Genomic DNA, 24,890 nt, shown 5'->3' with positions numbered 1-24,890 from the left:
TTGCAGCTATTGGCCATATTGGCATGATAGTGTGCACTGCTCAGGAGTGTTAATGGAGTATTATCAGAACTATTGCATTTTTTTTAGCAACTGGGTATTTTGCTTTGGCTCTATAACATTCAATCTTACATCAGTGTGTATACTCATCTAGGAACAGCAAATGCATACAGAGAGTAAATAAATTATAACTTGCCCTGAGGTCTACAACTAAAAAGGAAGGAACACATTTGTTCAAATACCTTTCTATGCCTATGAAGGCCTGGTTTGGGCAGTTGCACATCCATTTTCCTTACTGACTGATTTTAGTTCCACAGCATGGAGTCATGGTCAAGGCTTTTATTCTGCCCAGAACTCATTTAATCTACTCTTACTGACTTTATGCTGTTCAGACTTAACTATGGTGTGTACCATAAAGCAGCTCAGCTTTGCCATCCACTAACCTATCTTTCTGGTTTTTGGCTGGCTGTGACATACTAATGGTACTTTGAATTCTTAAATTATAATTGAGATTGATCAAACTAAAGCATTTGATCCAGAAATCATTTGACATGTGTCACAAAACCTCAGACAAGATGAATGGGATGCTTCTCTTGGACTGGAAAGGGATGAACAAATGAGCTGATAATTTTTGTGTTTCTATGTGTACTTTGTAAGTAAATATAAATCCAATAGTTTTCTTGGTCTTGAATGCAGAAGAGAAGAAAGTTTCAGTCACCACAGAGATATGTACAAGTGATGGTTCTGTTAAGGAGTGATACAGCTTGGGCTGTTGCTTCTATCCTGAGGGTGTTCCTGTCTGCCAACTATGTATCAGCACACATGGTGCCTCTCTGCACAGGAACCAACAGGAAACAAGTACAAAACTACCTCTTGAGTCCAGGGACCTGTATCTGCTAACACTTGTAAATCCCCACGGTTCTTAATTGACCTGCGAAGTTCTGCTTCAATAGAAATAATGGCTACATTTTGCTGCTTCAGGTAATGAATTTGCTCATCTGGACCATTGTCAATGTCAACGTGAGACAAAGTCACACCTCCTTGCTCCTCTCACACTTCAGCTGTCCTAGTTTCTCTTCTGCAGGCTTCAGGTGTGAAATTTGGATTTGCTTCGGAGGAGTGCTGTGAAATTAGATGACTGTGAGGTTTCCTCTTGAATGAGGGCTTAGATGGCATCTGAAAGACCTGGAGATACTACTTTGAGTCTCAGGGCTCATGGTTTGGCACTGTAGGTCTTTCCTGGAGACTGTCTCTACGCACAGGCAATGGAGAGTGTGCTTTTACCCGTGGGAGCAGGAACCAGGCTGTGCTGTCTTGTGTTTACCTGAGCATCAGAAACCCAAGTGAAAGATGAGATGGGGGCTGTTGATGCCATGGGGATAGAAGAGTGTCTCCTCCCAGTAGCAGTTCTTCCTAGCCACTAGCACTCAGAGAAGTAGAAAGCTTCATTATCTAGGGTGTTCCCTTCTCCCTCTAGTCCTGCAGCAGGACCAAGCCAGACAACACATCAAACGGGAAAACAAAATTTTCTTTTCCATTCACCAGGCAGATTTTAAGACAACTGTCCCTAAAAGTTCTCCTATCTTTACAAATGCAAGTATTAATGCTGAAGAGAATCTCAGTGTTGATTAAACTAGAAGGACCTGGTGGTCAAGACTTCTTCATATGGTCAGATAGATGTAAATTGAAATTTTAGGTGGCTCTTAAGAGTTGACCATGAGATTTTTTTCTCTTTATATACCTGTTTCTTCTTAAATAGAGTGAATTGGTGTAATGATGTAATTGCAATTATTATGGATAGGACAACTGTTTGACCAAAAGATAGCTATATCTACTCACAGAATGGATTGAAGAACTTTTTAAGGAGGCAGTATTATGATAGCTTGTCAAGAATGGCTCTGAAATGAAGAAAACTACAGATACCTCAGGTTTCCTTACAAAATGGAGTAAAGTCACATACTCCATTTGAGGTTAGCTGGTGACCATGTTCTGGTTAAGGTGCTGCTGCAGATTGGAGTCAGCTCATTTTCGCTGGAGATGCACTGAAGTTCAGCCCACTGGGTACTGTCACATTCCTTTATATCTCTTCAGGATTCTGGAATTGCTTATTAGTTGTGCACACGTGGGTGTTGGAACCCTGGGGGCTGAAAATTTCAGGCTTTATGAGCTGAGGGGCACTGACCCTCAGGCAAGCACCACATTTGACTTGAGGCCTTGGAATAAGCTTCCGAGATTGTGTGATAGCACAGGGGTTGTGGGTGTGTAGTTTGAGTGGTGTTGTGTGGTCTCACAGGGTGAAAAACTTGGATTTGGGATTTTAGTATAGGGTAGTGTATGTAGGCCAAGATGGAGGATTCAGGGCGTTGCCTAGGTTCTTGTTCTTCACCTTCTTCTTCCTTCTTCTTCATGGATTTGGGTGGTTTTCTCTAATTGGGTGAAAAATGGCCACATTGTGGACCTTTGGTGGTCGTTACTAAGTCAAAAGAATAAATAATATAAGTATCACCTTAGTATTGGGTAATTATCTCTTAAAAAGGCTTAGTAAGAGTTAGAGGCACTCCATTTTGTCTCCTTTCTCTAACTAGCAAGTTAGAGCTCACGCTTTGCGAGACTGTAAATAACTAAAATATAATAAACAGCCAAGACTGAACACGATTTTACGTCTCCCGTGTCTTTCATCCTGACCTCAGCCAAGATAAAGCAAGCAAAACTGTAACATGGGGGTATTCCCATTCCCTTCAGTGGAATGGCCCATAGGGAAGTGCTCATAAGCAAGAGTAAAATCCTGGGCTGCATCTGCATGGAATGACCAATGTTTTTAAACAGCACGGAGAGGTGGCTACCCTGCTAAGAAACAACCTGCCCTCTTCTTCCAATGCAGGAATGTCCTCTACAAAGTACATTTTTGCTGAATATTTGAATCAGGAGAAAATGATATTTGATGGTAAAACCCTCAAAGGCTCAGATATGTTTCACAAGGGGTAAAACGTGCAAATCCAACAGTGACTGAAACAATTACTTCATGATGGATAACTTTATTGCCCACAGATGGCACTTTAAACCCAGAAGGTCAGATTCTTTGTACACACTGAAGCTGCAAAGATAAACTGATCATTCTCCTTAACCTCTCATTGTGTGGTTAAAAAAAGATTAGTCAACACATTACGGATAACAGGAGTGGCTGGAAGACAGTCACAGCCCCAGATTATGGAAAAGATGCTACAAAGTCATCAAACCTGTTAACTTCAAGGAGATTTATAATAACTTCTAATATTGTAACTTTTTTAAACTAAGTGCTAGAGCTAGCTTTTGGATTTCCGTTTTTTAGTCAAAGGTAGCAGAAATTCTCTGTGTATGAAAAGAAATTTACAAGTAGAAACTGGGAAAATTGGAATTGGAATAATAACCCACGTCATGGTCCCAATTTTGAGTTCAGCAAATCTATCATTTTTAAGAGAAACCAAGATTTTGCAGAAATCAGTGAAAGGTTCATCATGCATGCATGGTTAGTCCTTTGTCTGTAGAACTGGGCACATATTGGAAAAATATATGCATGTTCATTTATTTTATCTTCTTTTCATGACTTGTGATCAGAGGGTTTTTTGGTTATCAGATAATTCAAATTTTTATTTACTTAATTCAGAAGAGGATCAATTTTTTTTTTTTTTTTTTTTTTTTTTTTTGCACAGCAGAAGATAACTGAAGAAAGCTTTCTGATTTTTTCCTTGCAAATCCCATATTGCTCTCCGCTTTCATTAAAAATAATATTTGTCCTCGCCTTACTTAACTTAGAATGGCTAACTTTTGCAATCTAAATTAACATTTGCTCATTAATTAAGCAACCCCATCGACTGACTTTTACATGTATCTAATAAGCCTTCCATAACAAATAAAATGCGTCCGAAAAAAATCACCCCTTTCCCCGTGGGAGGAGATTCCTCAGTTATCAGGATTAATTAGTTCTCTTGTTGTCACATGAAAAGAAGTCGCACCCCTCAATGTAGGTCAGTGTGAGGGTAGGCTGCTGATGGTCGCTTAGTGACAGGCACAATGATAAGTGAATGTGTCCTGTTGAGCCATGACCCTTCAGAAAAGACAGTGTCAAGTAAAATGCCCACAGAAGGTACATAGAAGGCATAATCTGCTTCTAAATATTGACAGTAGGAATTTCCCTGCTATTCTCCTTCCTTTTTCTCTCCTGGTGAACACGTCAAACTCTATTTGGTTTGTACTCTGCATCAGTTTTGAAGCATTTAAAAACGTAAGGAAGCTAATGACCCATGAATAGTTAGGATGTAAAAAAAAAGCTATTTTTCTTCAAGACATAGCATCTTGCTGGTAAAGGCCTTGTCTCCCATACTTGTAAAAGCAACAATATTGGTTTGAAATAAGACCTCAGTTTTTTGTCAGTGAAAAACTAAATAAATGAATATATAATCAGGCTTGTATCTCTTGCCAAATATGCTGACATTAAGTCTTGAATGTTACAATGATTAACTACTGGAGTTAAGTGTCTAAAATGTACTTGAAATCAATGATGAGATGCTGGCTTGTGTCAATGGGAGCAGAGTTAAACAAACACTAAGCGCTCTAAGATCCCCCACACAATATTTATAAATACTGCGCTGTCTTTTAGATATGCATAAAATGTGTAAAAGGGCAAAAGCTTGAGTCTGTATCCAGTATATTTGGGTTTCTTTTACCTACAAGATGGGGTGAAAAGATAGAGGTGGTTTTGTTTTTAATTTTTTTATTATTATTATTTTTTTATTTTTTTAAATGACTCTGAGGCAGTTCTGACATACAGGCTTCCAGGCTGCCTTGTGTTGTATGCTACATTTAAGATAGATCTTAAGGCTTTTGCGTCTTTGTTTATATCACTGTAAAGCTGTGAAGAGAAAAACCTTGTGACATTTATGATGGTTTGTTGCTGGTCACCTTTGGCAGACTTTGAAAACAGCAGCAGCCCGTGTTCCCAGGGCTGATCTCCTGGTCTCAGCACAGCTCAGACATGGGCATGGTGCTGCAGGATTGGCTTTTCTCCTGGCCATGGTGCAGTGCCACTGCCAAGCAGAGCCAAGCGCTCGGCACCACAGGCATGACCAGGCACCGCAGACTCGCTCTCCTGTCTTGCTGTCAACACTCGTCACTCACACGGATTTTTCCACTTTCCCACCAGTTTTACACAGGAAGCAACGTACACGTTGCTCTCTAGCAACCAGGTTGAATGTTGCATCTCTAGCAGCAGGGCTTTGATCCCAGTGGTTTCCTCTGGCAGACCATCACTGATGTTTTTTTCATACACATTGAACTGCTTATAAACACTGTTGCATGCTTTCAGCTTTTCCAGAGCCTCCAATAAGGAGCAGTTCAGGGAAGCTTGAGGTCAAGTTTCCCCTGAAGTAGAAACAAAGATTCATAAAGCTGGATATAAACTCTACCTTCTTGGGAGGGCATCTGACCCTTCAAATCTGGGATGAGAAGAGGAATGTGAATGAAATGAGGGAATGTGGAAGTTTCACAAAGCCATCAGATTGTTTAGCTGGAGGATGTTGACAAGCCCTCTCAACCAGAGTGCCTGGGTTGCTCTCCAAGAAGCTGCCAAGGATGTTGTAACATCTTATCTCAGTTTCTTGGTGATCGGCCTCAGAGGCATTGTTTCAGAATGGTGAATGAGAAGACTCATAGACTGTAAGCATCTATGGGAGACTATCCCACAAAAGCACACTTTAGGGGAGCCAGCCCTTCAGAGCTGAGATCCCTAAAGGGGAGGTGTGGAAAATGCATGTTTGCAATGCATATCCCATAACAATTACTTCTGCCAAAGTTTTGCTGGGCCCTTTTTCTCCCCTCTTATCAGCTGGCAGAATATATTAATTTCTAGTTAGAAATTTGATTGTCTAGACAGATCTCAGGGGAAGTCTGTGTATATGTACAGTCTCACCATTCAAATCTATGATGTTATTTGTGGTGCAGTCCAGAAGACCTCTTTATTCTGAAAAGTTGTTATGCCCTTGCTTTCAGCTTGTGCAAGTGAGCTATAATTTTGTTTACATCTATGTTCAAATGTACCCTTTAAATCTTGTTTTGAATTGGCACAGATGTTAGAACATATTGGAAAACTACTGGAACCACGTCTTAAATAAGATATACAGGGCTAAAAAAAAAGCCCCTGAATTTAGAACAGCCATTGACTTTGACATGTTTATACATCAAAATTTTAGTCACCGGTCTCGGCAGGAACTGGTGTCCAAAAGTTCCTTCTCTAGTCAACAAAGGAGGGAGGTGTTTCTGTTGCGTGGTTCATAGCCCCAAGTAAGGTTCATGTATTTCTACTATGTTTGGTGCATACAGATGTTCATACTTGGCTGTGGCAGAGACCTCTTGGAAGGACTTAAAATAACTGAACTAAGACTGTACTTGACTGAGTTTTAGAAGAAAAATCTGCCTTACCCTTGACTATGAGATGCTGCTTCTCCCATATGTTGACAAAGTAATACTTTCTCTTGGAGTACAGTGGTTTGGGGTAGTTGCTGTTGCTCTCTCTCAAGGCTGAAATCTTAACAAATTACACTTGACTCTCAATTAGACTACAACTGGTTTTCAAATTTTAACTCTTTCAAAGTATTTTTATGTTATGTTCCCAGCTTCTGGAACATTTTGCTGTCAGTGCAAAGGCAATGGGATTAATCAAGCACTGTCTCTTCCCTAAGGCATGCTCTTCTGTCATCTTGACATGAAAGGTTTTGTGGCCATAGCCTATTATAGGGCAAAGACAAATCATGGTGTCTTTCCAGCCAGCACCTCCTGACTTGATGAGAGGGAAGATCTCACATTCTTCTGGTGTTCTGACCATGGGGACTTTTTCATGGTCTTCTTAAAAATGCCTCCATGTAGCCTTTGCAAAGCCCACCTGGATGTTTTCAGGTGTCCTAAGCCACCTCCTGTTATGCTGACGCCAAGGGTTTCACCCACACCAGAATGGTCTGGCCACAACAACATGCTTGCTTTCTCAAATAAGCAACTAACCTGGTCTGGAAGATGTCTTGTTCTTGTTCTCAAAATTTACTGTAAAGCTCTACCCTTTGACATTACTTCATTGACAGGAAGCCCAGAACTGGCGAGGGACCATAGGTAACACTGCTGTAACCTTCGGCCAGGAAGGGAAGATCCTTAATGCCCTTTCACTCCTTCCACATCAGTTCCAGCTTTGTAGCAAGTTGTTTGAGTGGGATTTCAGTATCTTAGAAGTCAGTACAAGGCTCTTGCCATGGGAGTGGCTGACTTTTACCTTTCCCGTTGAAGGGGCTGCCATGGCCGTGTTTCCTGAGGAAATACAGCCAGTGGTGTTTGAGGGCACACTTCCTTGGTTAGATGTGGAGCTACAAGTTCCTCAAGTTTCTTCATGGCATGTTCAGTGAAAGGTTTGAGAGGAAAGTCATTGACTGATAGTTTTCAATTCTGTTTTCTTTCCTGAGTAATGCCGCTGGAAGATTATTTGAGTCCTGAGTCAGGGGAACAGGACTTTTCTCAAGGGAAGAGAGTATGTGTGGTGAGAGAGGCACGGTTTTGTTTTCTTTTCCTTTCCAGTATAACAGCATAAATGTGAGTGGGCTGGAAGTGAAATTACTCGTCTTTGTTAATGTTTTGGTTTGGTTTTTTTTTTTTTCTTTGTTTTTCTAGGATCTAGTTCAGGATCAAAACTAAAAGTTCCTGAGCTGAGTGTAGATGGCATACAGCACGTTGTTCAAGCTGGCCAGACTTTAAATCTCACCTGCAGGTAACAAACTGAGTTGGATTATGGTAATTTGGCAGGGACTTCATACACCTGCCACTTTCTTTTTTTTTATTTGTAACTGAAATTAGAAAAAAAATTAAACCTTATGTTGTGGGGAAAGGTGGGGATTGAACTTCAATGGCAATTGTTTAATAGTTCTTTGTTGTTTCTGTTGTTGTTTTTGGAAAACAAGATAAAAGAGAACCCCATAAATAGCCTGATATAATAAAAAAGAAAGCTTGGGAACTGGAGCTATATAATTGCAGCCCAACATAATTGTTTCTGCTTCCTTATCTGTGTTTGCAGGGGGGAAATGGTTCATTCATGGTCTTTGCCTGAAACTCTTAGCAAGGATAGCAAAAGGCTGAAAGTAATTAAATATGCCTGTGGAAGGAATGGGAAGCAATCCTGCAGCAGTCTGACCTTGAGCAGAACTCAAGCAAGTGACACTGGAAATTATAGCTGCAAATACCCAACAAGTCCAGCAAAAAAGAAGAAGGAATCTACAGTCTATGTATTTATTAACGGTAAGATTAAGTTTTTTTAACACTTCTTTGTACTTGCTCTTCAATACAGCAAAGTGGAAAAGTAAGGCAGGTCAGCTGTGGCTGAGTTTTGAATGACATTTTCAGTCTTGCAAAATGGAAATTTACCCATTAATGTATAAAAATTGCCTTCTCATATAGATAGATAGATTTTTTTTTTTTTCCCCCCGAATACAAATGGTAGTCCTTTATCTGTCAGGAAAAAAAAAAAAAAAAAAAAAAAAAAAAAAAAAAAAAAAAAAAAAAAAAAAAAAAAAAGGAAAAGACTCAATCCAACCACTTCCCTAGAGTAAACAGGAGTCCAGACAGAAGTGGACTACAAGTGAATATGTGAAATGGCTATCAGAAACCATATCCTAAATGAATGCATGTGGTGTGATTTCTAGGCAGCTGAAGGATGATAGAGCTGTCTGTCCGGATCACTGACTTGCCTCATGCTGCAGAAAATTACTATTTGCATGTGAAGTCATATTCAAAAATGTCCTGTGCAGTCCATGCCACACAGATTGAAAAAATCTAGAATAAATGGTATCAAATTAAACACAGAGTTGTGTTCAGCAAACAAGTATTGTGTAATGTATAGGAAGTGCTGGAATTAGGTCAGTTAGACTATAAAAGAAATTTTCTGATCCTGTTTCTTTCCAAGGTATTAATCAGACAATTCTGAGAAGAGTTGAATTCAATAGACACAACAATAAAAGAATAAATTAGAGACACTTTAGGGATTTAATTAATATTTTAGTTTTCCCTTATTTTTACAGATTAATATTAATAGATTACTGTAGTATTTCAGTACTCACAGATTTTGAAAGCCCATATTACAGGGAATGTGCAACTGGAAGTTTTCCAAATTCTGAGTCTGCTGCATCTAATGAGTTCACATCAGAGTGAATTAGCCTTTGTTTTCATTTTGTGACATGAAGAGTGAGACTGGCACCGTGAAAAAGCAGAATGAAGTGGACCTCTCACTACACTGATAAAAAATAAGATAGCTTTCCCCGTTACTGTGTGTTGCTTTATTGAGCACTATTGGCTATTTCATGCTGTTCATCCTGCTGTTCATCCTTCATCTAAAATATGCTGCAGAGAGTTTTCATCGCCCAGCTCTTTTCATATGATTCTCTGTAAATCCAACAACAGATGCATCCATGGCAGAATAGCCAAAATAGAATATTCATTTAGTGACCAACAGCCCACAGCCTAGGAAAATGTACAATTTCCTTGGATGCCTTTTGAAAGTTTCCCATCAAGGGACCTTCTTGAACCTCCCACCTTGGATGTCATCCCTGTCTGAGACCTACCCACAATCCTCTCCATTCACCAGAGGAGAAGGACCTCTCTGCTAAACTGACTTTATGATACAAGGGATGCCTTCGCACTCTCTTGGTCTCTTTTTCTGGATCCTAAATTTTCACAAATGAGAGACCAGCCAGTCCTCTAACTCTTTACTGTTTCCCAGCTTGTATGTAGCTTGCCTGCCTCTAAAAGGGACCTTCAACTAGATGATTGTAAACCAAGGTTATCTGCAGAATTCACATGGTGATGAGAGAGAAGTGTATAATTGTAGAAATTGTTTTAGAACTGTCCCACACCAACCCCTGTCCTTCCATCCCCACTAATCATTTAAAGAAGGCTGCTTAAGTGTCTTGGTTTTGTTGATTTTTCAAGGACAATCAGTCATAAATCTTGATGTCACTGTTGAAGAGATGGCTAGATTTTATAACTCCTTCTACCTTCATGGCCAAAAAAATTGTAAAATGTTTAAGGAATAAACCTGTAGCAAACTTAGACCTGTCTGGCACATTAAATTTCTGAATTTGACAATCATTTTGGTTGAAAACTAGTTTCTTAACATTTAAGAGTTAATTGTGTCTCTGTCCTAAGGTGGAGAAAGCTCTATTAGTCCTCCAAAACTTTACAGTTTCAGAAAGAAATGTTGAGAAAATTAGAAGGAAACAAGATACTGAGTACCAAAACTCACCCTTTTTGATAAGTGTAGCATTAGAAAAAGTATTTTCTTTCTCTGTGCTGTCTCATTATCTCTTTTCTATCTGTCTCTTAATATAAGTCACTGTTTCTGTGAGCATGCATGAAATTCAATTACCTAGCTCGAGTGGGGTTGAGATGGGGGTAACAAAGTCCTCTACGAAGAATCTCTTTCCTGAATTTAGTTTTACTTTGCATTAATTTGTGGGTGTTTAGGAAATGAACATTTGTGAAATATGGGTCCCTCCTAGTTTTGTATTGTTTCCTGTGACAGGACGTTGTGTCAGTCCATTTCCCATATTAGCTCCATGTGGATCACCAAGGTGCCTGTTTCCCATGTCTTAGCATGCTGCAGATGAGAACAAATAGTTGCTATTTACAAACACAGAATCCAAATCAGGAAAGTTGATATTGTTTGTACAGGAAGTCATCACTTATTGTTTTAAAAATGTTCTTCATTTCCGTAATTGGAGTGATACTGAATATGAACTGGATGTTTAAAAAAAAAAAAAAAGCCCAAAGACCAAACCACAATCAACCCAGTAAGTTCAGTGATGAAGGTATGCTACAGCAGAAAATGATCTGGTATAGACAAAAACAAGACACAAGGCAATGAGAAGGAGACTGGAAGTCTCACAGGCCCCAGGAGGACTTGAAGCATTTCTGAAGTCCTGCTTTTGGGGGTCAAGGAGAGGCAGGCTGGTGACTTGCCTTGGAGGAGCGAGTCCTGACACCACCCTTCTTTCAGCTGGAGAGGTCACTACTGAGTTGCAGTGCAGAGGGGAGTGAGTGCACAGAGTGTCTCGGCAACTCTTGACCCCACACAGCTCAGGAATTGAGACATTAAGCAAGTGAAATTAATTCTCTTAAGAGTCTTCAACTTTGCCTCAAGAAAACTGATGGCCTGACTTCCCCCACAAGCCATGGGAAAAATCTGAAATGAAGCAAAGCCTCTTTGCCAATTTCTCTACTGTCTCCGACCCAAAACAGCTCAGAGCTTTGTTTTGTAAGGGAACTGCAGCGTAATCGTAAAAAGAAAATATTTGCAATGAACGCTCACTGCATACATTGCAGTGAGGCAGGGGGAATTTTCTGCTTGAAAAGAGATAATGATGGAATAAAGACATTTAAGAAACACCAAATTATCAGCAGGCTGTTCTGAATCCTATGTAAATTTCCCTAAGGATGGTACTAAGGGCATTTCTTTCTGTCTGCTTTGTCTCAATACTTCCAAGGCACTTTTCAATTGCTGGAGCTCATTCATTGTCTTCAAAAATGTGTGGTACTCTTAATTCTCGTCTCTCATTATTTCTTGCCTTTGAACAATTGCTCCCACGGTATGACAGAGGAAAAGCTTGTAAGTTCAGTTACATTGATATATCAAAGTTAGATTTTTGCAGGAATTTAAGCAAACTGTGATTCAAGTTGAAATGTTGCTATTTTCTGTGTTGAAGACTGTTTTCAGCTAGTAGTACAAAAGAGTAAAATCTTAATTCTAGTGCAACAGAGGACAGAATTCTTCTCAAAGTAAAACTGTATTTGGCTCTAGGGTGGTAGCCCATTTCTTGGCCAGTGTTCTCCTTCTCCTTATCTTTCCTCATAATGCTGCAGTGTATGTCTTCTGGTCACTTACGTTTCCTTGCAGAATAAGATGTTTTAAGATCAGACCTCTAAGCTGGGTTAGTTGCCTCTTCTCTTTCTATACTTAACAAAGAACAAAAGGAGGTTTTGGAACGCACTTTTCATCACTGACTTTTCAAGAACAAGCTTAGAATAAATTTCTTGCTTTGAGATGATTTAAACCACATGAGGCAAACCAGAACTGTGCAATTAAAGGTACAGGTCCAAAGACTACTTGTGCTCGGCAATGCCTAGGGTATCAAACATGCCCAGTAGTTATATGTATTTGGTTTGATGTGTATCTTTGGCTCAGCAGTACAAAATGAAAGGCTTTATCATTAGGGAATTGTTCAAAATGTAAGCCATTAGGGAATTGTTCAAAATGTTAGCCTTTGAAATCCCAAAACATCTGGGATTCTGAACTTTTTTCAAGCACTAAAGTTGTATGCTGCAGGTTCTGAGTGTTTTAGAACTTCCTGGGCATCTCCCTGGGAGGTCCTCCTGCTGACAGATAGCTGGATCCAGACCAAGAACTGACATGCATTTAAGATTTAGCTTGAATGGATTGACTCCTGTAATCCTAAAGATACTATTGTTGCAGAACATGGAGGGTATCCAAAGAGTTCTGCAAAAGGGTCTCTTTAGATCAGAAGTATCAAAGTCAAAACAATGAAACAGGTAAAAAAAGCCATAAGATAAAACACCCTAAGAGCTAACAGAAAGGGAGATTTTTTCTTCTTTTTCCTTTTTCTTCTTATTTACAAATAATGCACTGATAAAAGGACCTGCTAAAGCCTGGGAAACTCTTCTTCCCCTGTGCCTTTTTTTTGTCTTTGCTTTTGGCACAGTTTTAACCTGTGAGCAGTACGGTTTTGGCTTACATCGTCAGAGTCAATACCATGATAGCGCTTCTGCTAAGAAGAGGAAACTCCTTGGAATTAAACTATGTTGCAGCTGTATCAAGTATGTGGACACATTTTTAGTTTCTAATGAGGTTCCTGTTACAAAACAGAGACCTCTAGGACTCGCTGACGTCAATGGCCTATAATTGCCGCGCTTTTGTCATTGCGTGTATCACAGGACACCGTGTGGAGCGGGGCTTGTGCAGGCACTTTGGCAACATGCAATGCTCTGTACTCACCCCTCCATGGCCCTTCTCCCTCACCAAGGCTCGTAGCTCCTACTGAAACGAACACCTTTCCAGGGTGAGCCATCACAATGGAGGGATACATCTGAAAGGGCATCCCTTATATCCATTAGCCTTTCTAGGGATTCCTTGCTGAACGCAGTAATAGCTCTATCGTGGATTTCCTGGCTAATATGACTACTTTTCCTGAAGATTTTTAACTGTGTTTTATTTGTGTCATGGTCATATGTTAATGATAGCACAGTATAACTAGTCTCAGAGGAAAACAAACCAATCTTGCCTAAAAATTGTTGTACAATTGTGTTAGAATTTTTTTGTGCCTGAATGTGCCCTAGATATAAAATTAATAATCATATAGGTCCAGGTAAAAGAAAGAAAAACAAAAAAAGGAGGGGAATACTTTATGTCTCGGGATTTCTTTCAAGGTTGAGACACTTTGTATTTGAAGAGCATTATTTTACAGGTAAGAACAGGCAAGAGTGGAACAACCTTTCTTCTAGAATAAAACATACCAAATGGGATTGTTTTTCTTTAAGGAAATTAAGCATATGAACCGGTTCAACAGACAAATTTCCTAGGACATGATTCATCTCATGGTAAAACAGATGTCTAAAACAGGTCAGATGAGTCCCATTGCAAAATTCCCGTTCTCTCACCAGGGACAACACTGTTTGATTCCTAGCTCAGTGAGAAATGTCTGTATTGTAGATGTGCAAGTGAGGCTGGAATGACCCTTGGTGTGCAAGATTCTTTTGGAATTACTTCTGAACAGCCCAAATAATTTATCTGGGATAAATAAAGTCAAGGGGGTTTAATCCCTTTAATGGAAAGGGAATGTGGCAATTGGCCCACGAACTTCAATGAAGTCTGCATGTCTGTTCTTTACTAAAGGCTGTGGTCCTTTATACATGCATGAAGGAAAAGGCTGTTGTGTGAATGTGATGAAAATATTTCACCTCTTTTAGCCTGAAAAGAATCTTAAGGATGAGCCAAGTGTAAGTAGGTATTTTGGAAGAACTTCAGAGGATAAGATTTTAGAGATTTCAAGGAGCTTAGATTTTCCTGCAGAGACTTTTCTTCTTGCAAATGGATGTGTAAGTCCTCTGACTTACATAGCTCAGATTATTAAAAACAAAACCAAACCAAGAACAGTAGCTGAAGCTTGTGGACACCCCCCCCCACCCCCCCCCCCCCCCCACTCCTTCTTTTCTGAAATTGGTATTTCAATGTTGGCTAATTTAGTTGTTTGTGCAAAACCCATAAATAGCCTAGACAGGTTCCTGATACCAGACATAATATTGCTTGTGCTAAGTCTCTTATCAAGTTTTTATCTGGCTGCCAACTAGCTTAGCAAAAAAGCTGCTATTTATGCTCTTTAACAATATAGCAAATGACCTTCATGAATTTTGTGATTTCATGAGCGCTCTTTGTGGTTTCATGTTGATTGTAACTGAGAGATATTGTAAGGAACACAGTCACCCCAGCACACAGTCATTCATTCTAGGCATAATTTAAAAATACACTAAACTGATTTTTAAAGTAACCTTTAACATATGTAAATATTCTGGCTGTCCAGCTTTCATTTTGCTAACTTCACAGGCAGCTCTGAAGAAAAACAAACAAACAAAAAACCAAAACCCCAAACGAACAACAACAAAAAACCCAAACCCAAAAAACCCCCAAAACCAAAATAAACCAACAACTCAAATCAATAATTCATAAAACCAGGGTCAACCCCCTTAGATCTTCCATTCCAAATCCCAGTGAAGCTGAACGTGTAACCTGGATGTGGTCTTCAATCTGTGATGTTCCTTTTACACTAGAGCATTCTAAACATAGAATTGATTGGAGCTGGCCCAAGAGGCTGCTGGTGGGAAATTAAGTCATGTCAGATATGCTGCTAACCAGCTATGCAGGGAAGGCTCATTTACCTCACCTCAGGAAGAAATTTAGAGGAAATGTAGTGGGAGCTAATGGCAGTAGCTGGGATTGTGATGGGAAAAAAAGAGGGGGAAAAAAAAAAAGGCAAGGAGAACTATTGTCTGGGGAACAGAAGAATTCCTTGTTGTTGGCAAACCCTGTCAAGGTGGCATAACCCATCCTCGCGCTGGTGTGTGTTCAGCTTTGCCTCACCCAGGCTGGTAAAGCCTGCACCAGATTCCAATCTTGAGGCACCAAGAGTACCCCATTATGGCATTTAAGATGGAAGGAGTATAAAATCAGAGGGAATCAGGAAAAGCCTCCACGCTCATTATGAAAACAAAACCATGCTAGGAAACATGATGCGTACTTCTTCTAATCAAAAGCAGGAAGACATTTGGAGCACTCGGGGCCATCAATTGCCCTCTGGCCAACGGCGGAAGTCCCCAGTGATGTCAATGGGAGTTCTGCACGCGAATAGCGGGGGCACGGCGACGCCTTGGCGCACACGGCAGGGAGTGTACCATGACAGGCTGTGACCAAGCTCTGGAGCCCACCAAGGGCAGCCAGAGCGCTTACGCCACTTTTATACAGCACTTTGTTGACTTCTCCAGGCGTGGACGTGCATTTCCACTGAAGAAGAAGAAGAAAGAAAAGCCAAACATGGCGTTTTATGCTGGTTTCCTGTCCCTGCCTTCGGACGGGCAGGAATCCTCAGAGGTCTGAGCTGACAACCCCCACCGCCTTGATATTGGCATCAGTCAGTGGTGATACTCTGTCTGCAGACAGCACCGGCAGTCCCCAGAACAGCTCTTCCTCACACTTACAATGATCTGGAGATTATGGAACAGGAAACCACTTTGCAAAGCTTGCTGCTTTTGGGCAGGAGCTCTTAATTTTGTGACAAAGACAAATGAGCCTTTGGGGAGTAGTAAATTGGTTTGTCTGGTGATGTTAAGGGGCAGGTGACCTCTTCTGTAGCTGCACTCCCTGAAACAAAAAAGGTTCTTTTCCCTGTGCTACAAACAGGTTCATTCTTGGTCTTTCCTTGAATCGTACTGCAGAGGAAACGCTGGCCTAACAAGTCCTCAGGGCATTTTTTATTACATATGCATCCTCTATTACTCATAAGTTCCTTTCGCTATCTCAGTGGACGTTTAATACCTATTATTAAATAATACTTCGTGGCTTTCATTTCAGAAAGTTTATATAGCAGTTTCATTAAACCACTTTAGGAAAACTTTTTCTGTAACCGAGAGTAGATTTGAGATCCTCTGCCTTAGGATTCTCACCAGTATAAATTAGAGCAGAATCTGTTTTACTTCCTGTTTGATGTCTCAAACAAAAATATTGTTGCATATAGTAAGAAAAGAGGATCCTAAGGGCAGGACAGTTTGATGACCCTGAGAAGTGCATATCATACTTTTGAAAGACAAGCAAAAGTAACTTACTTGAAGAACTACTTGAGTGAACATAGGCCAACAATCAAAAGTTTGGGGCCAGAACACTTGAACCAAGTGTTGCAGTTTGAGGTTTTTTAAGGGATTGGTTCTTGCTAGCTTTACTAATTTCTTATCCAAGAAAGACTGCCATTGTTATTTCTAAGATTTTTGACTGAGTGAAAATAATGGGATTTGCCTGAAAAAACATTAGAGCTGTAGATAAGCACAAAATTAAGATCTTAATGTTCCGCTTTTCTTAGGAGTTAAAAACCAAACCTTATGTGAATTTGGAGGTAGTCTATCTGCCATGTGAGTCAAACTGAAACTTCAGACCTGAACACCTGCAAAGAAGATTTGGAGCCAGCGCCTGTGGCTTGAGCCCCTCTTTGTTAAGTGGTCCGAACAATAGCGGCAGCAATGTTCCCTGTTCCCAGCGCAAGCTATTTATGACAATGCCCTTTGTTAAAGGGATTGTTCAAGGGACGGTAAATTACTCTGCCAAGCTTCAGTTTTGAGTCAAGAGGAATTAATATTTTCCTGGCATTTTCATTTACCTTGTCACATCAAAAAGAGATGCATAGGTATTGTGATAGTGGGAAGGAGGAGAAGCATTAACTCTCTCTAGTCTGTACTCTCGGAGATGAAAATAGGGCTGGATAATCATGGTAGATTCTTTCTTCTGCAGTCAATGTGAATTTTTCCTATCAATTTCCTTGCAGACAGCAGGAAGTTGTCCTTTGTAAGGGGTTCCTGATAAGTGAATTTTAACTCACTTCCCATATATTTACTTTTCCTGGTGGTAAAAAGATTCAAATGCCATGAAATAAGGAGCACATATCTCAGCAGTAGAGGTGTTGCTGTAATGGAAAAAATTGACTTCGACTGTCCTGAAATGTAAAGATTTCAAAGTACTGTACTGATGTTGAACGATAAATATGTCTTCAAATACTCAGTAATAGTTTGATGAACATGTTTAGACAAAAGTAAATGGAAGATTGATTTTAGGACTGTGTTTAGCTTTCATTATGGACAGGGCTAGTCTGTTTTTTAAGTTGGTGTGGAGTGTTACAATTCCCATACACTGCCTTAAAGTCTCACATATTAATCTTTATTTTTCTTCTTTTGCAGATACAAGCAATCCATTTGTAGAGATGCACAGTGATATACCTAAAATAATAAACATGGCTGTAGGAAGAGAAATGATCATTCCATGCAGAGTCACAGCACCAAACTTTGCTGTTACTTTAAAAAAGGTATCTCTATCCAAGCATGCTCTGAAAGTGTTACTGTGGATGAAGCTTTTGTTTGTTTGTTTACAGCTATTGTAATGTTTTTTAAATATTTCAACAATTTAATATTTCTTATGCAATGTTTCTGGGTGTCAGCATGTTCAGAAATATTTCAGCCCTGGAGGCTTCATTTTGTGTCGCATGGAAGGGCTTCATCAAATCTCCTACAAAGGGTGGGAATTCTCTGAAGAAACTTGAACTTTTCATACTACTTTATTAAATCCTCACTGGCAAAAGTTTCTTAAGCCCAGGAAGGAATTTCTTGTTAGGAGAAGAGATTTCCTCCCACCTCTTCCCCTGCCCTTCCTCCCTTTTCCTCTTCTGTCCTCTGGAACAGCCGGCGAGTCTCTGGAGACTTGCTGTGGCTGTACAAGGATCTTTGCAAGACTTTGCCCTACCTCCCTCCCACCAGAGACTTTGCTGTTTCCTTTTAACTATAAGCACACTTAGACACGGGATGGCTTTCCTTTGTGGGGAAACTTTGCAGAGAAACTGCAAAATTTGATGTGGTGGGAATAGTTTTAGAAAAAAAGAAAAGATATTTCCATGTCTGGGGAAACATTTGTCTCCTTAGGTGCCTTAAGAGTTACATGGAGAGCTAATTGAACCATACTTATGTAGTAAAGTCCCTGGTATCAAGACAGAGGATGGGGCATTTTTTTAAAAGTACCTCTTTTTTTGCCTAAAAATTAAGTGACAGTGGCAAAGAAGTTTTATTTCTAAATAAAGGAAGTTACACACATAGTGACAATGAAAGTTCATCACTGTTAAAAGGAAAAGAGGTTTGTCTCTTGATAGAATAACATGCTACTGCCAGACAATACCACTGTAAGATGCTTATCTAGTGTAACACAAGTCTCTCATTATTCTTCGACTGCAGAGCTTTACATCAACCACAAATTTTATCAATTCTTTCAAGTGCTGCTTTGCTAATATAGATAGTGATTTTGCTGCTTGGTTTTCACCATTAAGTCCCATGAAAGAGAACAAAATGGAAAAAAAAAAGAAAGTGATCTCACCCAGGACATTGCCTTATATGTGTGGGTACACACACACAGTTCTGCAGGAAGATGCACAAGGTTGTGTGGTAATAGAATCAAAAACAAGTGAGACTTAGCATTCCACAGAAGGGGTGTTGTAAAGTGGGAATTTATTTGGGCACTGTAGTGTTGCATCTGAAATCTCAGCATATTAGATTTCTAGCTGAGAAAATTCCTGTCAGGTTTCTCGCATTAAACAATACTAAAATAAATTCTCCTTATTTGGAGAAGATTGAAACATAGCTACTCTCTTTTTTTCATATCAACTTGCCCTTATGTTGGGCTTGTAGTGTAGAGGCACAGCTTTACACCATCAAAACCAGATGTAATGCTCTCAGAAGGAGAAAGAGGAGGTGGAGCCAAGTCTTGAAAGAAAGGGTTGCTTGCTTACATGTTTTGCATTCCAGGAAAAATAAATGTGTTCCCTAATTAATCCTAGAATTTCCTGAAGCATGTAAGCTACAATGCATTACATCATATCTTACTTTATGTATCTTCTGTGACATCCTTATATGAAGATTCCAGCAAGGTTCTACTCACATAGCAATTAAGAGATGTGTTAAATTCATTCCACAGCTGCAGGCATTCTATTGCTGGAGAAATGGCAAGAGCTCTTTCGTGTTTTCCATCAGTGATAAAGGAAGAAGTTGGTGTCCCCATAATGCTGTCCTCTGGAACTGGAAAGAAAATCCCAGCTTTAGTATCATTAGTTTCTGCCTTCTGTATTGTCAGGAAGTAAAAATACAAAGTATTTTTAATAACCTCTCTCTTCTGGAGGGGCTCCCTACAGTTGCATGAGGACTGCCTCCAGCGTTTGTTTCTTTGCAGTGTTACTTCTTAGTTTTAGTGGACCAATGTGGGAAAGGTTTACTACCCATCTTCAAAACTACAGATTATTTTTTAATTCAAACTTCATCTTTACCTTAGGCAAACAGTTTTAGATACTGTGTTGTTTTCATTTTCAGGCTGAACATCTGTGCAGATTGTATTTTACAGCATGGCAATCACACACAACACAGTAAGGGTGGTCTTCAAAAATCAAAAAGACAATAAAACATGGACTGGGAAATGGGGATGAAGCTTTTAATTCTTATCTCAAATTCAGCCTTCAGGTCCCAATATAACCTTTATTTGCAGCATCTGATATTTTTTTCTCTTCCTTATCATATAAAGAATTGTGAAATCAATTAATAGTTTTGATCTAATGCTTTATAGTTAGATATCCTGAGCCTCTGGATCCATCATTCCTATCAACATGATTCTGGCAGCCTCGTTCAGGATCCATAAAATAGGACAAAACTTATTGCAAGTAAGCTGTACACTTCTCTTACCACTTCATTTGCTCTAATCTTGATAAATGGAGAAAGTATCACCTTTTGATACAATGATTTCATCCCTCTGTTTACTGAGAATCCTTTTGGATTCTGTATCATAAAAACCATGACATTCATAGGAATAGAAGTAAATAAGCTTCAGTACAAGGAATAAAAAGTTTAAAAATCCCAAGGGATGCTGTGAATCACTTACTCGGACAACCTGAATTCTTAATAATAACACCTCATCCTTCCCAAACTGGTGGAAGGGGAAACATGAAAGAAAAGACAGGCGTTCGAGACTCTAACATACATTTTTATTAAACTTTTAGTTTTCTCTTTCCAGTACAACCTGCCTTTGGAGATGTGGGGAGCCACAGCTTGACTATAACTCTTGACTACACATACATACACAGTTTGTGGCTGTACGGTGTTAATGCCACCAGGTACCAAAAACATTCGGCAAAGACTGAGCAAAGAAGGAGGCACAGCCTATACCAAAAATAGTTGCATTTGAAACAAAGTACAAAGAAGGTAAAAGGCCAAGAATGCACTGGGAGCCACAGTGATACGGTTCACAAAGATTAGTATGTAGACAATAAATTCCATGTTAATGCAGCCGTCGCAACAAGCTGATTCTTTGAATGCTTCTGACTCGCCGTTGTTTCCCATCTGAAAGCTATTATTGTGGCTGAATTTATCTTCTGCTGCTTCAGTGAAAGTCTCACTGTTACAGCACCGTGTTTCTTCGTAGGTTTTCTACTTCTGTGATGACCAAATGGCCAGGATTTTTGATAAGGCCTTGAACTACACTGGCTGTGGTTTGCATAGGGGCAGGACCAGATGACCTCTGGAGGTCCCTTTCGACCTAAATTATTGTGTGATTCTCGGATCCTCTGTCTTGCACCATCCATGCAGCAATCATCATGGTGATGACCATACCATATTTCTAGTTGGTGGTCTGAAAGCTGGCTTAGGGCAGAGCAAAACAACTGTGGTGGGAAACAGGTAATCTGAGCCAGTGGGGTTGGCAGAGAACAGCGTGGAGAAGAGCTGGGTAAGAAACTGAAGCAAGAAGGGAGAGAGGGTAGAGCTGTGAAGGGCTGTAGGCTGAGCACCCAGCCTCCATCCATCTTCTCATCTGAGACAAAGTAGTGTTATTTCCACCCTCCAAAAGGGACTGGTTACAGCATCTTGGGTTTTTCCCCTTGAGATGTGGTCAGAGACCAGCTATGTCACATTTGCTAGTCAGAGATCTCAGTTTTCTGAAGTTTTCCCTCGAGTAACTTAGTGTTGTGTTAAACTTTCACAGATGCCTGGGTGTAACTTCTCTGTCTTTGAGCTGGAAAAAATTGTACAGAAAAGATGTAGCTCTATGCTTTTGAGGGGTGTCAGATGAGTAAACTGTACAGGCAAAGATTTGCCTCCAGGATAAGTAAGCCTAGTGGATAGCCAGACAGCTCACAAAATTACAAGTTGCAAAATAGGACTCTTCTGGGTGTTTTGGTTACTTTTGTATTCCCGGAGTAAGTCTAATTAAAAGTCAGTAATACACCAGTTAAGTGATGAATGTGCACTGAATGCATATCCTGGGAAATACCAGTCTAGGAAGGCTCTGACCCTCTGGCTTCACTTTCTTCATGAAAATCCACACAGAAATATGCTCAGAGATAGTTTGGTTTCTACCAAAGCAACAAGAGGAGAAATTCAATTGAAGCTCTTGAAAACATATCTGCAAACGAGTTAAACCCAAGTTGAAGTGTATTTATTTATATATTTATTTTTAGAACAGGAATGGCAACAGAGCTCTTAGGGACCAAGATATTATTGAATGGTAGCCAGCAGGCTGTAATGTAACGGGCGTTACTTGTGTGTGTGCTACACACACTTCCCTGTGATTTGCCTGCTTATTATAGCATCTTATCAGCTGTTGTAAAGATAAGGAATTCTACCACGTCATTTTGTGCTCTGTATTTATTGTTCATTTGATTCATCGTGCACTTAATTATTTTGGGGGAAGTGGCATGAGATGAGTGAGTGTGGTTTTAAGGGTGTATTTATTTCTGCACAAGCTGAGCAGGCAGCCACGAGGGTGCCTCATTGTAGAAAGATGTACCACACAGGAAGGAGACAGACATTCATGCTGCCTGCAGCCTCCGACAGCCACCCATGCTGGCTTTGCCTGTAGGAAGGAAAGGGCTGTCCAAAACATAAGTCCTCTGCTCAAATAAAGGGGAAAAAGGATATGAAGGGACACAGTGAGACTGGTGCACAGTGGGAAGTGATGGGCTGCAAGGTGCTTAATTGATCCAGGGATCTTTCCTTATGATAGTAATTCATTTAAACTCTGCCCTGTGCCATCTTTAAAAAGATCTTATTTTCATCATTAAAACAGGTGTTATCATAGTAGAGTCATAGCCAGGCTTTATACTCATGGCTGGTGTCTGTGCTATCCAAATGGTGGCATTTAGTCCATCAATAAGGGGTATAACAAAAGAGCATGATCTGAAAATGAGAGGTTTTGTCTGAGCTTCAATGGCTATGGTAGGCTTTACTTTTTCAGGGTTTTCTTGATACCTTACTAAAATGGGGCTTAAAGTGCAAAGGATCGTAATGTAAAAGATGAGTTGTACTGCTGACAGAGTGAATGTTTGATCCCACATGGCAATAATTTTTTTTGTTGTTTTTTAAGTCTTTTAGGCAAATTAAATATGGCATGCATGGAATTGAATCCTGGCAGGAATTTCTTAAAGCCAGAAAATGACAGTAAATTAAGTCCATTTGTCATCTCCATTGAAAAGTGTGCATTTGTTTCTCTTTGGTGAAACTAGGATACTTAATTATAAAGGTTCCTGGAGATGAGCACTTTATCTGCCAACCAGGAGCCAACAGAAAAGCAGCCCAAGTGCTGAAGCTAATGGTAGTGTCAATCTATTGTGTCATAAATTACATCCTGCTATAAATAATGAAATCCTGGAAACAAACGCATCATTTGCCTTCTTCACCCAGGTTTTTCTTCTATTTTGTGATGAAAATGTGATTTGAAAAACCCACATCATTAAATGCCATCCTTTTCACATTGATTGGCATTTTTTTGGTGCTTTTTTTCCCCACATCCTTTTTAATAGGCTGCTTTTATTAGAGTGTAGACATGAGGATGAGTTGTTTTTATGATGTGTGTTTGGCACCTCCAGATTCCACGAGAAACCCTAATTCCTGATGGCAAGACAATAATCTGGGACAGCATGCAAGGCTTCAGAATACCTAAGGCAACTTACAAATTCATCGGGCTCCTGAGCTGTGAGACAACTGTCGGCGGGCACACGTACAGCACGAAGTACCTAACGCACAGAGAAAGTAGGTGGCACTCTCCACCCCCTGTCCCTCAGAAAGCCCCCTGCCCTGCTGCCATGACTAATTGTTCTCCCTCTTTGTCACATGCAGCCAACACAATTTTTGATGTTCAGTTAAGCACCCCGCGTCTTGTCAAGCTGCTGAAGGGAGACAGCCTAGCAATCAACTGCACTGTCACTGCAGCCTGGAACACCAGAGTGCAGATGACATGGACTTACCCCGGCGAGGTGAGTGCTGTGGTTGGAAAGCAGAAACCAGAGGTTTCCCACAGATCATGCTGCATCTAGCATCCCGGGAGGAATTCTGCTTCAGAATGCTTGCCGTTTTTTGCATTCCAACATTTTGACCCTCGCTGACATGTCTCTTAAGGTTTCTTTTTTTTCCTTCTGATGCTTAATTTCATAAGTAAACATGTTTACACAATGTGCTCTAGTTATATTGCATAATCACATGCGGATGCTAGAATTGTTTCATCTCTGGGAGCTTCTTTTCGACCTGATGAAACGAGAAATTTATCACCCTGTCCCAGGCAGGGGCTCTCTCTTGTGACAAAAAAAGTTTTCGGTGAGGTTGTCTTCTCAACACATTCATTTCAAAGACTGGCAGACAGTCAGGCACCCGATTCAAGCATGTTTAGAAAAGATATTTTGATTTAGCTAGCCAAAATCTCATTTGTTAAGTGTCACATGAACAATCCTCTTGTTTTGACAACTACAGGAATGATCTTGAATGTGCTTCTCCACCCCCCACATTGGGAGCATCCTCATAAATATTTGTCACTTACAGAATAACTGCCAGGGAGTCCGTGTAAAACTGATAAGAAATTTGACATTAGCTTAAGGTTTACAACTCCCATTCCTTTCATGTCAGTTTGATTTATGCTGGTGATTCAAGTCAAGATCATTTATTATGTCACTCATTGTATCTAATCACAGGCTGAAATTATGATTGCATTATATAGGGAAGATTAATGCAATTGTTTATTGCTTACTGTAGCCATTTTCCCTGGCATTTTTTCACTTCAGAAATAAACAACTTAGCAACAAGAAACGCACCAAATATATTATATTGCTCATTGCTGCCCTACCAAGCCCTATCTGGGCACCACACTTGTGAAATTGTGCTTTGTTTTTATTTAGATGGTAACTGAAGGGTGCTCAGTGTTTATAAGACATCAACAATGTCCTGGGTTAAATAAACTTTGAGGCCAAATGCTGAGGGGGAGTTGCAGGAAATAACTCCTCAGAGTCACATTATCTTCAGTTCCACCCTGCTATTCCCTTGCCAAATCTAGTCCCTTTTCCGTCTGTAGTGTTTCCAGAATTCTCCCCTCCTTGTGTTAATGTCCTTTTCTTCTTTGTGTCTGCTTCTTATGGCGCTGAATCCAGGCACCAAACTATGTGCTGCTCCATATATCACGGCTTCAGGGATATTTAGGAGCAGTTCTGGATGATGGCAAT

At 40.0% G+C, this 24,890-nt stretch overlaps 1 protein-coding gene across 1 annotated transcript in view; it reads left to right on the top strand.

Moving 5' to 3' along the window:
• Nucleotides 1–24,890, top strand: part of FLT1 (fms related receptor tyrosine kinase 1) — a 110,529-nt gene that overhangs the window by 8,404 nt on the left and 77,235 nt on the right. Inside the window, exons 2-6 of the mRNA XM_040091065.1 lie at nucleotides 7,681–7,777; nucleotides 8,081–8,301; nucleotides 17,563–17,687; nucleotides 23,271–23,433; nucleotides 23,521–23,657. Coding sequence (XP_039946999.1) covers nucleotides 7,681–7,777; nucleotides 8,081–8,301; nucleotides 17,563–17,687; nucleotides 23,271–23,433; nucleotides 23,521–23,657 — 743 coding nt within the window. The remainder of the gene's footprint in view (nucleotides 1–7,680; nucleotides 7,778–8,080; nucleotides 8,302–17,562; nucleotides 17,688–23,270; nucleotides 23,434–23,520; nucleotides 23,658–24,890) is intronic.

This window comes from Hirundo rustica, chromosome 2 (assembly GCF_015227805.2).
Source record: "Hirundo rustica isolate bHirRus1 chromosome 2, bHirRus1.pri.v3, whole genome shotgun sequence".
NCBI classification, from domain to species: Eukaryota; Metazoa; Chordata; class Aves; order Passeriformes; family Hirundinidae; genus Hirundo; species Hirundo rustica.
Note: the sequence above shows the minus strand (reverse complement) of the source record. Positions and strands in the feature narration are given on the sequence as shown.